Source organism: Delphinapterus leucas, chromosome 20 (assembly GCF_059928025.1).
Source record: "Delphinapterus leucas isolate spDelLeu-1000000601 "Yukka" chromosome 20, BTC_Dleu_Yukka2, whole genome shotgun sequence".
Classification (NCBI taxonomy): domain Eukaryota; kingdom Metazoa; phylum Chordata; class Mammalia; order Artiodactyla; family Monodontidae; genus Delphinapterus; species Delphinapterus leucas.
The window spans coordinates 59276961-59292522 of record NC_143148.1 but is presented as its reverse complement, the minus strand read 5'-3'; the positions used below and the strand labels follow the sequence as shown (position 1 = coordinate 59292522).

General features: G+C 63.9%; 1 protein-coding gene across 2 annotated transcripts in view; it reads left to right on the top strand.

The window, feature by feature from the left end:
- Nucleotides 1-15562, top strand: part of SLC7A5 (solute carrier family 7 member 5) — a 32694-nt gene that overhangs the window by 13324 nt on the left and 3808 nt on the right. The window contains exons 2-9 of one of the 2 annotated variants that reach the window (XM_022582959.2): nt 1149-1274; nt 10560-10665; nt 11125-11169; nt 11560-11683; nt 12137-12240; nt 12652-12748; nt 13312-13461; nt 15068-15245. In XM_022582959.2, the coding sequence (XP_022438667.1) occupies nt 1149-1274; nt 10560-10665; nt 11125-11169; nt 11560-11683; nt 12137-12240; nt 12652-12748; nt 13312-13461; nt 15068-15245 (930 nt within the window). The remainder of the gene's footprint in view (nt 1-1148; nt 1275-10559; nt 10666-11124; nt 11170-11559; nt 11684-12136; nt 12241-12651; nt 12749-13311; nt 13462-15067; nt 15246-15562) is intronic. The other variant, XM_022582960.3, reaches the window with a different exon arrangement.

The following is a 15562-nucleotide window of genomic DNA, read 5'->3' as shown; positions in this document are numbered from 1 at the left end:
CTCATGTTGTAAAAGTACACGTAATTGATTTAGCTGGGGGAAGAAGCCACATGGCATCTGCCCGCCCGGGATTGGTTCTGTCTGGAGCAGAAGCCCGGTCCAGACTTTCTCACCCACCGCAGCCCTTGGGAAAAGCCGGTGTGTGCGGGGCATGGTGGACAGACGCCCTTCCCTTGGGTCCAGGCTGTGCTGGTTAATGTTCGACCGCCAGCCTGCCGAGAATAAAAGGCCCCATTTGCGCCCCGGCCATCTCCCTGGGTAGCTGGCGTCAGCAGTGGCGTGGGCACTGGAGCGCTGGCCTCACGGCGTGCGTGTTTCCACGTGCGACTCGGCCGAGAGGTAGGAACCACCGAGTAGGAAGGCACGGGTGTTGAGTGCTGGTTTGTTGCCTTTGTTTTCATCTAATTTTGTTTTGTGGTGAGTTTGCAGAGGGGCTGCTGGCGAGGTCCCTGAAGACTGAGCGCTGCCTCCACCTCTGCTCAGGACTTGGAGGGTCTCCCTGGGGTCCCAGGCGGGGCCTGCGTGTGTCGGCACATTTGGGGAGCCTGGCTTAGCTGCCCGCCCCCCCGTGTCTCCTGTCCCTCCCCGTGGTGGTGACTGGCGTGGAGTCTGGGTCTTTAGTATCTGCTGTGACACCAGCCGCAGAGTTCGTGCTCGTTTGCTATTCTCACCACTGGGAGCCTGGGCTGTGCATCTCCTTCAGCCCCCGTGGACCCCCCCACCCCAGGCTTGTCAGGCTGATGCCGCACCCCTTGTGCCCCTGTGGGATCCTACGAGGACCCTCTGAAGAGAGGGTTCCCACCTTGAGAAGTTTGGGTGCCTGTGGGAGAGCCTGACACTTGTGCTGAAGTGTCAGGTGGGAGCAGAAAGGTGACTGAGCACCCCCGCCCCCCCGCCCCCGAGATGGCAGTGTGGGCGTTCAGCCTGCTCTGAGCACAGCGCTCTCCTCGAGGGCTCCTGCAGGAGGGACTCAGGTGGCGGTGACGTGTTGAAATTCATTCATTAGGACAAAAAGACCTTTTTGGCAGCCTGGGGGGCACCTGGGCTCACAGCTGTCTCTCAGCCTGTGACCTCAGGGCTGGGGTTCTCCTCGCCAGCCCCTCTGCCCGCGTTTCCGCGGGACTCACTCGCTGCCCCTGTCTCCACAGTACTGCTCACGGCCGTCAACTGTTACAGTGTGAAGGCCGCCACCCGCGTCCAGGACGCCTTCGCCGCGGCCAAACTGCTGGCGCTGGCCTTGATCATCCTGCTCGGCTTCATCCAGATCGGGAAGGGTGAGTGCAGCCCCTGGGGTCTCCCCGCTGTCCCGGGAGGCCCTGCTGAGCCTGGGGGCGTGTGGGGGGAGGGGGAGGGGGCCCCGTCTCTGAGCGCCCGGCCCCAAATCCACCGCCTTAGCTAACGGGTGTCACTGGAGTCGGCGCGTCACGCGGCCCCGGGAGAAGCACTGACACTGAGTTAGGTGGGCTGCACGTCACCTGGCGGGTCGTCCGTCCCAGAGCAGCAGGAGAAACAGGTCCGCCTGTCCTGCCCACACAGGGTGGGCCTGGTGGTGACCGGGGTGGGCGGTGGTTCGTGGGGAGAGCTTGGCGACGCGCCTCCTGCATTAGCAGCACGGCCGAGAGGTGCTATTGCCGGTGCCGCTGGATCTTCCACACGGGAACGTGCCCCCAGCCCCCAGCAGGGTCCCCGTGCCCTGTGGATGGCTGCCCGCCATGCCGACCCCTCCCATGATGGGCGCCGATGCAGTGGCGTTTGGTGGCAGTGTGTCTTCCCGCTGGGCTGCGTTCTCGTGAATGTGCCGCAAAGTTTATGCTGTGGGCAGGTGGAGCCTCCCCGTTTCTGGCTACTGAGAGGGATGCTGTCGGGAACATTCTCGAGGGTGTCTCTTGGTGAACGGAGGTACTGGCTTCTCCAGGATGGCTGGATGGCAGGCCCACGCTAGCCTTGTGCGTGGCTGCCACAGATCTGTGGTCTCGTAGGGGCTGAGGTCACCGTGACGACACAGAGCAGCACCACCCCCACCCCCGTAGCCCCGTGTGTCGGGGAGCGGGGAGACCAGCCTCTGTGTCCCCTGGCTTCCTGGGATCTCGGGTTCCAGCATCTTCCTAAAGACAAGACTTTGTCTGGAGGACCCCGGCCGGGCTGGGTTCCAGGTACCAGGAGTGCTGACGGGAGCACTAAGGGAGCTGAGGGACTCCCCGCCACTGAGAGCTTATGGGTGGAAACCAGTGGGTAGGAGGAAAAATCCATCCTGCGCCCACCAGACGGTCTAGCTGGGGAGCACGCTCAGTGTCATTTGAGGAGGACTTGCTGGTGAAGGTTTTGCTTGGCTGGTGTGATTAGCTACAGGCTGATGAAGAAGGTAGGGGGGCCGGAGTTTTGTAAAAACAAATTTCAGCAGGGATAGCAAAGCGCCTTTGTTCAGCTTGAATACATAACGTGTTTATAATTCTACTGCCATCGAAAACGTCCTCCCCCCGAAGCCATTCCTTTCTGAACCTGGGAGGCAGTGCAGTGTCTGCAAAATTCCTGTCCGCTGGTTTCCCTCCCAGATGGATGCCCTCCCTTGTAGAGGACACTTTGTGAAAACAACCCTTTCCCCACGAGAGTCGCCTGACTTACCCCTTGGGCGGCTGCCCCAAGGATCCCATGCTGAATGTTGGCGGAAGGGCCAGGGCCCCTCGGGCAGGGGCTCAGCGTGATGGTGCCCAGATTGGCTGCGAGCCACGGTGCATCTGGAGGACATGACCCGCATCTCGCAGACCCGCCCACGCGCCGTCTCTGCCCTTTACCAGTGCCTGGCCCCGCCTGGCCTGCCTGGTGCCCAGAGGGGCCTGGGGGCTGCAGAAGGGGCTGGGGCGTGGAGCCTGGCAGGTCCAGGTTCCAGGCCTCTGTTCCAGGCCTCGTCCTCGTCGCCAGTGAGACTCGTGGGCAGTCCTGCCCACCTTCACCAGAAGTTTCTGCGGCCCCGGGTGTGGCTCTGTGCTGAGACCCAGTTGAGGACTCGGCCCTGCCGTCCAGGGCTCGCGCTGTGTCTGGTGTGCAGACATCAAACATGTGCACAGGAGACTCGCAGACGGGCAGGCAGGGCTCGGCCCCGATCAGGAAGGCCCTTCTGAGGGCCAGAGGGACGGCTGGATGAAGGCTCAGAGTTGGTGTGGCCAGGGCTGGCTCTGCAGGGCCGGGGAGGGGCTCAGGTGGCCCGGAGGCCGGGGGAGGCACGCATGCGGGGCCTGGCACCACGCGAGGCCTCTGGATTCCCCCCAGCCTTCTCAGGAGGGGGGCACTGAAATCAGGCCGGCATTTCAGAGCCCGGTGGCCATGAAGTGTGGGTGGCGGAGGCTTGGCCAGGGGCGGCTGCAGAGAGAAGCAGGCCCGGCGCGTGATGTGGAGGGGGCGCCCCGAGGACCAGGGCTGAGTGACAGCGGTGGGCAGAGGGCACTCCGTGCCCGCTTTGACTTCTCCCTGTCGGCCCTTTACCTACAACACCCAGCAGGCCCACGGCCCAAGGCCAGGCCATTCTGAGACTGGAGGGTGGGAGTGGGGAAGGCTCGTGCCTTGAGCCCCAGCCCCTCCTAGAGGACACACAATGGGACTGTTGTGGTTTTGCTCGGCTGTGTCCTCCGGTGGGCGGGCCGGCATCTCCTGGAGCAGTTGGAGCAGCTGGTGTCACCCTGCAGGTTAAGGGTGCCCCCTGGGGGAGCTCACAGGAGGGGGGACCGACAGGCCTGGCCCCGGGCCCTGGCCTCCATGGCAGTTCCTGCGAGATCACCTGGCGCTGAGACGTAGGCCCCCGTGTCCGGGAGACCTGGGCGTGGAGGCTCCTGGCCCCTGTGCTGATCATGTGTGTCCGGGCACTGCCATGGAGTGACCTAGGGCAGGGGTGGCAGGGGTCCACCTGGGCCGAAGGGGATCCTGGCAGTGGGGAGGCCCCGGTGGAGCTGTGAAGGCCAGCGTGCCCGCAGGGCTGGGACTCGGCTGGCAGTCACTTGACAGTGTGTGTTTTAGTTCTTAGGTTAGTGGGCCCCCAGGCCACAGAGCAGTGGTGGCCCAACCCTGCCCGGCTTGTAGCAGGGTCGGGGTCCAGTCATGACCCCACAAGGCCTGTGACGATGGGCACTGTGTGCGGGGACGAGAGCTCCCTCGAGGGACGGCCCACCCTGCGTCCTGTCCCAGGGTGGTGTCCGAAGCTGGTGGGGAAGGCCCTGGGCAGCCCAGCCAGGTGGCCAGAGCACTGGGGGGCAGGGAGGAGACCCTCGTGCTGGGAGGGTCTGGGTCTCAGCAGGGCCCTTCGCTTGCTAGAGCCTTGGTGTCCTCATGTGTGAAGTGGCCACAGTAGCCACAGCGGCCCCAGGCCTTGGTGCCGCCTGAAACTGTCTTCAGGTTGTGGGCAGGCAGCTCGGGCGGCCTGTGAGCCCGGCTGTTGTCCTCACAGGGAGGGGAGACATTTCGGGGGCGCCCGGGCTCGGCCTCCCCTAGTGCAGGACTTAGGGGCCCTGTGATGGAGGCCGTCTCAGAGGGGCTCAGGGTCATGCCGGGACCGCAGGGTGCTGTAACGGGGGCCACGTGGCTGGGGTTCAGTTCTCCCCACGGTCACCTGTGCCCCAGGAGACAGGGGCGGGGCCAAGGGGGAGGGCGGGCCAGTCTGCTCCTCACCCAATGCCCAGAGCAGCAGGTCGCGCGGCAGACATGGGCACCCCTCAGCCACCGCGGGAGGGCTTGGACACGGGTGGCTCTTTCCTCTGGGTGCTCTTTTTTTTTTTTGTGATACGCGGGCCTCTCACTGTTGTGGCCTCTCCCGTTGCGGAGCACAGGCTCCGGACGCGCAGGCTCAGCGGCCATGGCTCACGGGCCCAGCCGCTCCGCGGCATATGGGATCTTCCCGGACCGGGGCACAAACCCACGCCCCCTGCATCGGCAGGCGGACTGTCAACCGCTGCGCCACCAGGGAAGCCCTCCGGGTGCTCTTTGATTGTTTTTAATTGAGACCTTTCCATCAGCCTGCGTGGCTCTGTGCAGATTCCGAGTCCAGAGTCATCACAGATGGGAAGTCACATGCTTTGCTTGTGCTGCCCTCGGGGATGAGACCAAAGGCCTGGAAGTTGGCTCTCTCCCTGCCGACCTTGCTCACCCGTGCCCTGGGTGGTCAGCTGCTCGGACGGGGCCGCAGCAGGACGGGGGCGGCAGCCACACAGCCCTGTGCTGGGCACACTTTGTGCCCAGGGGTCTCTGCAGCCTGTGCAGTGCAGAGAGGGTCCTTTGAGGCTTGAAGCTGATCCTGAGGCCCCGGGTCAGCTCCTCCAGGAGTTTAAAAGATGGACGACACCAGAGACAGACGCTGGCCACGGTGAATGGGCACCGTCACCACCACCCCCGAGGCAGAGCGGAGAATAGGCACCAGACACCGTGCGCTCAGCCCGGGGTGTGGAGACAAGAAAGAGGGACCCGCGGCAAGCCAGCTGTGGGATGCAGCCTCCCAAGGGTGCCTGGTCTCTGGGTGGAGCAGGAGACCCGCTAAGGGCAGGGGTCCTACAGAGCTGACTCTCAGATGGGGCTCAGTCCCACGGCCAAGCACCTGCTCGCTTGGCCCGTGATGGTGAGGCGGGATCCAAGGCCATGGCTGTGGCATGTCCTGACCATGCCTGTGAAGGCACAGCGGAAACGGGAGTGTTGTGGGCCAGCCACAGCACAGGACACAGACCAGGGCCTTAAAACGACAGCAGTTACCCCCTCACAGTCTTGGGGCTGGCAGTCCAAAACCAGGCCGAGCTCCCTCTGGAACCTGGAGGGAGGAGCGTCCTTGCCTCTTCCAGCTCCAGTGGTTCCCGGGCTCGTGGCTGCATCACTCTGCCTCTGTCCTCACGTGGCCCCCGTGTTTCTGTGTCTTATAAGGACGCTCTCGGGGAATTAGGGCCCACCCTCGTCCACGGTCTCAACCTTGAGATCCTTGCGTTGATTACATCTGCAAAGATCCTTTTCCAGAGCAGGTCACCTTCTGAGGTTCCAGGGGGACATGAACTTTGGGGGTACCCTGTGCAGTGCGCTCCACCACATACACGACCATTATGTGGAACCCCAGAGGGTTCAGGAGGGACCAGGTGGAAGGTTCCTGCACAGTGGACACCCGCCCACCCTGGTTCGGGGAATGACTTTCTCACAGTCAGCGTCAGCGTCCTGAGAGGGGTGCCCGTGGGCAGAGGCAGGAGGGAGAGCACTGGGCAGGGCACGGCCTGGTCACCCTGAGGCTCTGGCATTTTTCCAGCTTGCCCCCAGCTGCCATCTCCAGGCTGGGCATTGAGAGACTGTGGGTTCCCATGCCCGGGCCCAGGCCAAGCCTTGGTGAGTGTGACGTAAGCCCGGCAGGATCTTGGGGGGACGCAGACACCATGAGGAGCCCTTGTCCTCTGATTCAGAGGGGCTGGCACATCCCCCGGGGCTCCTGGTCCCGTCCCCACGCGCACAGCTCCAGGTCGAGGGTTGCCATGGCTCTGTCTGCATGACGCAGGGGTCTGGGCTCCTTTCCCTGAAATCGGCTCCTGGGGCCTTGTGAACACTCCCACCCCAGCCAGCCTGGTTCCCGAGGCTGCCAGAGAGCCCAGGATGTGGCTCTGCGCTAGTTTTCACCTTCCCGCGGCCCTCTGAGATGGGCAGACCCTATGAAGCGGCCTCGGGGCCTGCCTGTGCCTGTACTGCGGGTGAGCCTGGGGGCGGGGCGGGGCGGGGCGGGGCGGGACCCACCCCAGGTGGCACCACCTTCTGGGTGAGCAGCGAGTTAGAGGCGGCGTTGAGGCCTGCCGAGAAGCCCCAGAGACGGGGTGGCCCAGGGGACCCACACCCCCAGCCCCTGCGGGAGGGCCTGCGCTCCCCCACCTGTCCATCGTGATGACTTTTCTGCCTGCCTGCCTTCTGTGGGCCTGGGGGCCCCATGAGGACAGAGCTGGAGTGGGGAGCTCGGCGGTCATGGGCGTGGGTGGGGTGTTAACGAGGTCATCCATCCCGTGTCTGGCCGGCATCTGGAGCTCTGTGTTTTTAACAAGGATGGCATCCCGGTTTGGGGTCCACTGGGGGGACGGCCGAGGACATGAGCCACGCACCTGCCAGCACCGTCTATAGCGGGATCCCGCCCGGCACTGTTTGCTGTGTTGGCCGTCTCGTGTGTTGCCGGGTATTCGCATCACCCAGACTCCACCCACTGGATGACGCCCCCAGCCGTGACAATCCCAAGTGTCTCCCATCACCGCATGTCCCCTGGTTGCTGGGGCCGGTGGGTGGCTGAGACCACCGTGCGGGGTCTGGGATCTGCCCTGATCTGCCCTCCCAGGGGGTTTTCTTGTGTGTCCCCTGCGGTGGCCGCCAGGCACCAAGCGGCTGCGGACACACATCATTTCACGGGGTGTGGCTGCCTCCCTTGCTTCTTTTACTGCTCTGGAGACTACCAGGCAGGTGCCGCGCACGCCCCCCCAGCTCTCCAGACCTCTGCAAGCCCACCTGCTGTGAGGGCTCCAGCCCCAACAGGATGCCCGGGCGGCGCGGGCAGGCGGAGCCACTGTCCCCGGGCGGGCTCCCCCGAGCCGTGCCTGTCCTGGGGGTCCCGGGGCCAAGTGCCGTGCAGAGCCAGCAGGCCCGGCGCCCATTCCAAGGCGCCCGTGGAGAGGAGGGCAGAACTCGGCCAGTGTTTGGTCGGGTGCCCAGCCCGGCTGCGGGTCTGATCCAGGCGGCCCTCCAGCTCAGACGGAGGCTGGACAGACCCAGGAGTTCTGCCGAGGGGGCCCACGTGTGCACCCAATCGGGCGCTGACTGTCGGCAGGAGGGAGGTGACAGGGAGGGGGCAGCACAGAGGGACTCGCAGTGGCGGATCGGAGCCCAAAGCAGCCACATTCCTGGCGGAGCTCCCCCTCAACCCCCTCCCCCCCGCACCACCGTGCCAGGAGAGAAGCAGGGGGTGTGCTGGCCTCTGTGCACCTGGATGCCCACTTTCCTCCAGGGCATTCGGGTGCTTTGTAGACAGGGAATGAGGCCCCGGATAACCAAGAGAGCTCCCAGCAGGACGGCCTGGCCACACCTGTCCTACTGAGGCCCCCAGTGGAGCCCGTGAGAGTCTTCAGTCTGCGTTTGGGCCAGAACAGCTAGTGTGGCGGGCGGGGGGCTACTCTTTGTTGAGGTGCGCAGGTTTCTCATCGCGGTGGCTTCTCTTGTTGCGGAGCATGGGTTCTAGGCGTGCAGGCTTCAGTAGTTGTGGTGCACGGGCTTAGTTGCTCCGCGGCATGTGGGATCTTCCCGAACCAGGGCTCGAAGCCGTGTCCCCTGCATTGGCAGGCGGATTCTTAACCACTGCACCACCAGGGAAGTCCTGGGAGCCAGTTTTAATGGCTGCACCAAGATCTATCTTCCAGCATGTGCGAAAAGCAGTTCCCCTTGAAGCACAAGCAGGAGATCGAAGTATGTCCTGATGGGGAAATGGTGCAGATTGAGGAGAAAATCACAAGTGCCTTACTTGTAAGGAGCCCTTGCTGTGAAAGGCCTTTAATGTTCCAGAAGTAGTTGCAAGACCCTGACGGGCAGCAGCAACACCCTGTAGGGGTGCAGGGTCTTCTGGAGACCTGGGGTCGCGGGAGCAGCTGCAGCGTCTGGGAGCGGCTGCCTGCTCAGGAGGCCAGACCCAGGTCTGTGGGCAGGTGGCCTGAGCCTCAGCTTCCCCAACTTGTGGGACAGATGCCCCTCCCCCTCCCCACAGATGTAAAGGAAGGCACATTCCAGAACATTCCATGGGGAGCAGCCAGGCCCTGGGTGCTGTGCTGGGGTGCCCTGTCCTGAGCCGGCTCTCTGCACTGCCCCCGCCCACCAGCCTGCTGACCACCCTGTGACCAGGCGGTCTCAGGACCCGGGCCTCCAACACAGATCCACGTGTGGGTGGCGGGCTGGGTGAGGTGCCAGCCTCCCTGGAGCCTTTTCTCATCATGAGACCGTGGCCTCATCTGGGGAGCGGAAGGGACCTCCTGCGTCCTAAGTCCTTCTCCCAGCTCACGCCTGAGCACACCTACAGGGCAGAGTCCAGGCATCCAGGGCATCTGGACCCAGAAAGGAACTTGGGGTCCCTCCCCTCCCCCCGCGGTGTTGGCTGGGTAGAATGACGGGGTTTTATGGGAGCCTCCCTGCCACGGGTCCGCTTTTCGACCTCCTCATACCATCACCGTGTTGTGTTCCTGGGGTGACCAAGGCCATCGCCCTTGTGGAAGGCATGGCGTCCTCCATCCCCCCCATCCCCCCGTCCCCCGAGGGACCTGCAGATCCTCCAGCCACGGGCGGCAGTGATCCATGTAGCAGCCCCAGGGTCACGTCTCAGCCTGGTCCCTCGGGTCCTGGACCATGTGCTTCTCAGCAGCACGGGGCACAGACCCTCATATCCAGAGCCATGGGGCCTGTGTCACGGCCGCACCCAGAGCCGGGGAGCCAGGAACGAAAACCCCGTGGAGTCTGGCCGAGCCCCTGCCCGTGTCCGTCGGCACCTGGCTGGCAGGCTGGTCCCTCCTTATGGAGCGAGTCTTTCTGGGCCTGGGTGTTATGGGGCCATTTCACAGATGGTGTAACAGCCTCAGAAAGGGCCAGACACTGTCCTAGTAGCCAGGGACCCTTCTAAGGCCCCCACATTTCACGTCTACCATACTGGATTGAGTGGTGGCCCCCAAAACATGTCCAATGGAATCGGTGGATGTGGCCTTATTCAGGAAAAGGGTCTCTATATGTGTAATTAAGGAAAAGATGGAGCTGAGATCATCCTGGGTTAGGGGGGCCCTAAGTCCAATGACAGGTGTCCTTTTGGGTCACAAGAGGAGCCACAGCAGAGGTGCCAGTGAAGGCAGGGGCAGAGGTTGGAGCGATAACGGCCACAAGCCCAGGACGCCTGGGGCCATTCAGGGTGGAAATGGTCAGCAGAGAAGCCGACCCCCTGTGTCCAAGAGCCCAGTACGTCCATCTGGGTTAGGGAACAGAGCTGAGCCCACCGTCCCTCACCAGCTGCAGCCCCTCGGGTGCAGCCGCGTCCCAGGGCGGGTCCAGGTCGTCTTTGGGAGCTCGTGTGCCCAGACGAGAAGGCTGGCTTACGCTTAGCAGCTCTGGGCTCCCAACACTAAGGGGGAGAGTGGAGACGCAGCCCAGGTGCCCTGACTGGGCCGCATCTTGAGATCTGCAGGGAGCGTCCTCTGAGGCGCCCAGCGCCCTGCAGCCCAGGCAAGGCAGACCCACCCCGGTGCCCGCCCGTCCCAGGCATCCTGTCCCACAGGCACAGATGGGCTCTGGGTGTCCGCCCGGCCGGGGGTCTGCAGAGCTGCCCTCCCCATCTCGAGTGGGCGGGGCCAGGGGCCTCAGACCTAGCCGAACTGCACTCACCCTGCCTGCCTGCCCCGGCCCCTGGGAGTCTGGGGGCTCACAGGTGCATTTAATCTGTTGCATTTTTGTCTATTACTGTATTTTGATCCAGGAACATTGCGGAACTTGTGGCTTGGCCTCCGTGCCACGATTTCTAACCCAGAATCCCTATCTGTCTGTTTGGCCCCTGCCAGGTAACATATCCAATCTGGACCCCAAGTCCTCGTTTGAAGGCACCAAAGTGGACGTGGGGAACATCGTGCTGGCGCTGTACAGCGGCCTCTTTGCCTACGGGGGATGGTAGGTTCTAGAACATCCGGGCCCTGGGGCACACGTGCCAGACCCCAAAGTGTCCAGAAATCCACACCTCTTGGCCATCCACGGGCAATTCTACGGGGCGGGGGCAGGAAACCCCATGCTTCCCGAGGAAGCACAGAGGGGCCCTCGTAGCAGTGCTGTTCTCGGCTCGTGTCCTGCCCCCGAGAATGGGGCCCCGAGATAAACCTCTGCTGACACCTCAGGGACGGTGCTGCTTCCCAGGGGGGATGGCGCTGGGGAGGGGCAGGACCATCGCCATCTCAGGAGGCGCCCCCATGGCCCCCGCTGCTCACCAGGAGGGAGTGAGTGTCCCTGGGGGTGTGGGCGTCCCCTCTCCACCGGCCCAGGGCAGCCAGGTCGGACTCCCCGTGGAACCTGCATTCTTTCTTCCCGATGACTGCGGGAGGAACGTATAATAAAAGTCTGCTCTCTCAATTCTAGGAATTACTTGAATTTTGTCACAGAGGAGATGATTAATCCCTACAGGTATGTATGCGAACGGAGACGCGTGTTTTTATCATTTTCACCTGAGAGAAGGAAGAAGCCTGGTTCTGTCCAAGAGCCCATCCTTGGGCTCAGCCCAGCCCCCGACAAAAGCCGTGCATGGCCTTCCGGGAGGGCCCCTGGGGTCAGGATCATGGGGGCCGTGTGATCTAGAAGAAGGTTCGTCCTCAGAATGGGCAGGAAGCCCATTTCACAGATGGGGGCGTGGAGGCCGGCAGGGTTGAGTCGCTGGCCCAGGTTTGCACAGCTGCCCTGCCCCAAGCGCCACCTTCCAGCCACTTGCTGGTCACGTGCCGCTTCCCCTGCAGCGAGGGGCGGGCCCGGCCCCGTGGTGGGCTTCATTTTGGTGATGTGCCCGCCCGGTCCTTGCAGAAACCTGCCCCTGGCCATCATCATCTCCCTCCCCATCGTCACCCTGGTGTACGTGCTGACGAACCTGGCCTACTTCACCACGCTGTCCCCTGAGCAGATGCTCACGTCGGAGGCTGTGGCTGTGGTAAGATGCCACCTGCCGCTAAGAGCCGGCCGCGGCCCTCCGAGCCCACGATGAGAAGCGGGCCGGGCCCCTCGTCTGCAAAGTGTGCGCCTACTCAGAGGGGTTGAGCTGGTGCTTTACCAAGCCTGCCAGCGGGTGCAGGGCGCTGGCTGTATGTGGGGGCCACAGGGAGCTTTAGCAGCACTGGTGCCCAGACCACCCTGGACAGTTTTAAGTTGGCACGTCTGTGGTGGTTCCAGTGATGGTCGCTCTTAGAGCCGAGGGGCTGAGTCCATTACGGACCTCCAGCCCCACCTCAGAGGCCTGTCCCACGTTCCGAATAAATACTGAGCCCTCGGGGAGGGGATTGTGTGTGGGCCAGCCCGGGGGTGGGGGGCGGTGAGGAGCCTGCGGACGGCCAGGTGGGGCAGTCGGGGCGTCACGGGGCAGGGCTCACGCTCAGCGTCCGTCTAGGACTTTGGGAACTACCACCTGGGCGTCATGTCCTGGATCATCCCCGTCTTCGTGGGTCTGTCCTGCTTTGGCTCCGTCAACGGGTCCCTCTTCACGTCTTCCAGGTGAGCCCCGCCAGGGCCGCCGCCCTCGCTCACTCAGGCTCTGGCGGCAGAGCGGGGGAGCGGGCGGGGCTGCGCGTGGGGAGCTGCTACGTGTGGCTTTCTCGCGTGCTCTCGGAGAGCTCTATTTTTTGTTACTTTGAGTAATAACATAGCTGTCAAAACATTCAAGTGACACAGAAATAACGCACGTTCCTGCCCAGAGGTGACACAACTGCTGTGTCCGTCCAGGCTCTCTCGTGGGTTCACGTGAGCCCTGCGGGGGGCTGGAGGTGACAGGGCCCCTTGCCAGCTGGCTCCGTGGGGGACACCAAGGCCCACGGCAGGGAGCCCGGTCCTCAGCACAGGCCCCCTCCGCTCCCCACCTGCCTGGGTCCCTCGGCCAAGGCCGACCGCCTTCCCCTCTGTCCGCAGGCTGTTCTTCGTGGGCGCCAGGGAGGGCCACCTGCCCTCCATTCTCTCCATGATCCACCCACAGCTGCTGACGCCCGTGCCCTCGCTCGTGTTCACGGTGAGTCCCCACCCTCCATGGGGCGGGGGTCACTGGTGGGGTGAGGTGGAGTGTGGGCATGTCCCTCGGGGATTGTTGGGGGCTCTGCAGAGGGAGTCCGGGGAGCGGCCACGCCGTCCCGGCTCCGCCTAGTGTCACCGGGCTGCGGGCCGGAGGCCAAGGTGGGGGTGAGACGGGCTGTAGCGCGAAGTGTGTCTCCACGTCGTGCTCTTTGCCACACTCTCCCCTGAACTCCACATGGCGCTGGATGGTTTTTTGTTTCTCGTTCCAAAATTAATACATGGTGGTTATTTAAAAAAAGAGAGAGAGAAACAAGAAGCAGAAACAACCTGGAGGCGTGTGAAGCCAAACCTCCCCCGCAGGGCAGCGCGTGGGCTGTGACCCCTCCTTGAAATCCAGGCGCCTTGGCCCCTTCCCCATCAGCGCTTTCCTTTGCCGTGAGGGCCTGCGTGTCCCACAGACCACATCTTCCTTTAAGACGGGAGTGGGTGCGTGCGGTCAGCCCGCCCGCCAGATGTGTCCCGGCGGCGGCAGCAGCTCACAGCCCATCCCCGTGCTTGCAGTGCGCCATGACCCTGCTGTACGCCTTCTCCAAAGACATATTCTCCGTCATCAACTTCTTCAGCTTCTTCAACTGGCTCTGTGTGGCCCTGGCCATCATCGGGATGATCTGGCTCCGCTACCAGAAGCCAGATCTGGAGCGGCCCATCAAGGTGAGCGTCCGCGCGGTCCCCACGTGTGCCCGGGCAGCCAGCGTCACTCTGTGGGCCTCTGTCCCCTCTGCACACCGGAGCTCAGGGCACCCTTCTCCAAGGGCCCTGGTGAAAAGCCTTGAGTTCTGTTGATGACTGTTTGATTCTAGGTGCTGGGGTTCGTCAAAGGACACGATAGTCACCCCCCACCCCCAGCACCTAATCCTCCTAGAGCTTATCTTCTAGCGAAAGGAGAGGAGCAGAAGTAAGCAGCTTGCGGCCCCGGGCGGCCGGGGTGGCCAAGAGCAGACTGCACGTGGGCGGAGGGGACGGGTCCCACCTTGTCTGGGGAGGGGCGCGTCCTCTGACTTTGCCCCTGAGTGAATGGAGGCTTTTCGGGACCAGGCTGCCCACCGTGCCCCCGGCCTGAGGTCGGCTTTCTGTGTCCTCATAAACTCAGTACTGGGCACAGCTGCCCAAGGGCGACCTTGTTTCTCCAAAAAGGGCATCACACCCCTGCTGGGGAGGCCTGGTGAGCACGTCAGCTATGCCCCCGACAGTCATGCCGGAGTGAGAGGGCAGAGCCCGTGGTGTGGCGGCTGCCGACCGGCAGCTCCTGCCCTTCTTCCGGTCCTGGTGGCATGTGGCCAGCAGCTGGCGCCTGTCCACGGGCCCCTCGCCCACCGAGCAGTCCTGCAGTGCCAGCCAGGACCAGATTTCCTGTCTTGGACAGGTTCCACCAGGGGACCCGGCGACCTCAGTGCCCTAGACCACCTTGCTCCCTGCTTGTGGGGAGCAGGCCTATCCTTGTGGAGCTGGGGGTGGAGCAGGCATGAGGGCCGACCTGACGGGACCCTCGCTCACCCCAGGGTCTCTTGCCAAGGTGTAGACAGAGGGCGGGTTCCGGATGTGGACAGGCCGCCTGGCAGGAGGCACGGTGGGTGCAGACAGGGGACAAGTGTCCCTGGGGCCCTGGCTGTGCTGTGGGTGCCTCTGTGGCTCCTCTTCTGGGCCCTGTGTGGGCGGGGCTGTCTGCCAAGCAGCCACGCAGCCTGTGGTCCAGTCCATCCGCAAGGACTCTCTGAGGAGGTGGGTGCCCCTTGCCTATTAGCGGGTGGCCACGGCCTTCCCAGAGGCATTGCCCCAACACCACGGGACAGTGGTGAGGGGCGGGGCCGGGGTCCCGCCCTGCGATGTGGGAACCAGGGGGGCCCACCTTCCCCCACCTGGGAAGCCTGGTTGGTCCAGCTCACCCGCCAGCACCAGCTGGGCTTTGGGTAGTTACTGCCCAGCGCTGGGTGCTGAGGTGGGTAAACGGAGAACAAGGTTCTCAAGAGGCCAGCACGACCCAGGGGAACCTCAGGCCCTAGTAAACCCTGGAGACGCTGCACGGCGAGTGCAGCAGCCCGGGAGGTCGGGCCCTTTTGGATCCGGAAGGATAAGCTGGGCGCAGGGCTGTCGGGGGGGGGGGGGCAGTCCATGGGAGGGGCTGGGTGGGCCCAAGGGCGAGGCCGGCTCTGGCGGGGGCACAGGGAGGGCGCCATGCTCCCAGGGCTGGCCAGGACACCGCAGGTGCAGGACCCGCGGGGAGGTCCTGCTCCCCGTGTCAGCTGCGTCCCCTCCCCAGGTCCACCTGGCTCTCCCGGCGTTGTTCATCCTGGCCTGCTTGTTCCTGATCGCCGTCTCCTTTTGGAAGACCCCCGTGGAGTGCGGCATCGGCTTCACCATCATCCTCAGTGGCCTGCCTATCTACTTCCTCGGGGTCTGGTGGAAAAACAAGCCCAAGTGGCTGCTGCAGGGCATCTGTGAGTACCTCCCCCCAGGCCGGGCCTCCTCCACCCGCCCTGGGGTCTGCCCCGCCCACCTGGCCAGGAGTGACGCGGCAGGCAGTGCCCACGGCCCTGGGTCAGCGGGGGTCGGGGTCGGGACGTGTGAGGCCCTGGCCGAGCAGACCGTGCTGGGCGTGTCTGGTGGTGACCTAGCCTACGTATTTCAGGGTAAGGCGCTCAGCTGCGCACCAGCTAATCCCAGAACAAGGGATTCCAGAAAACCAGGCCGCTCTTGCCAAGTAACGAAATCCCCGTCTGCCGCCAGCTTAAACCCAGCCGGCTGAGGAGGAGAA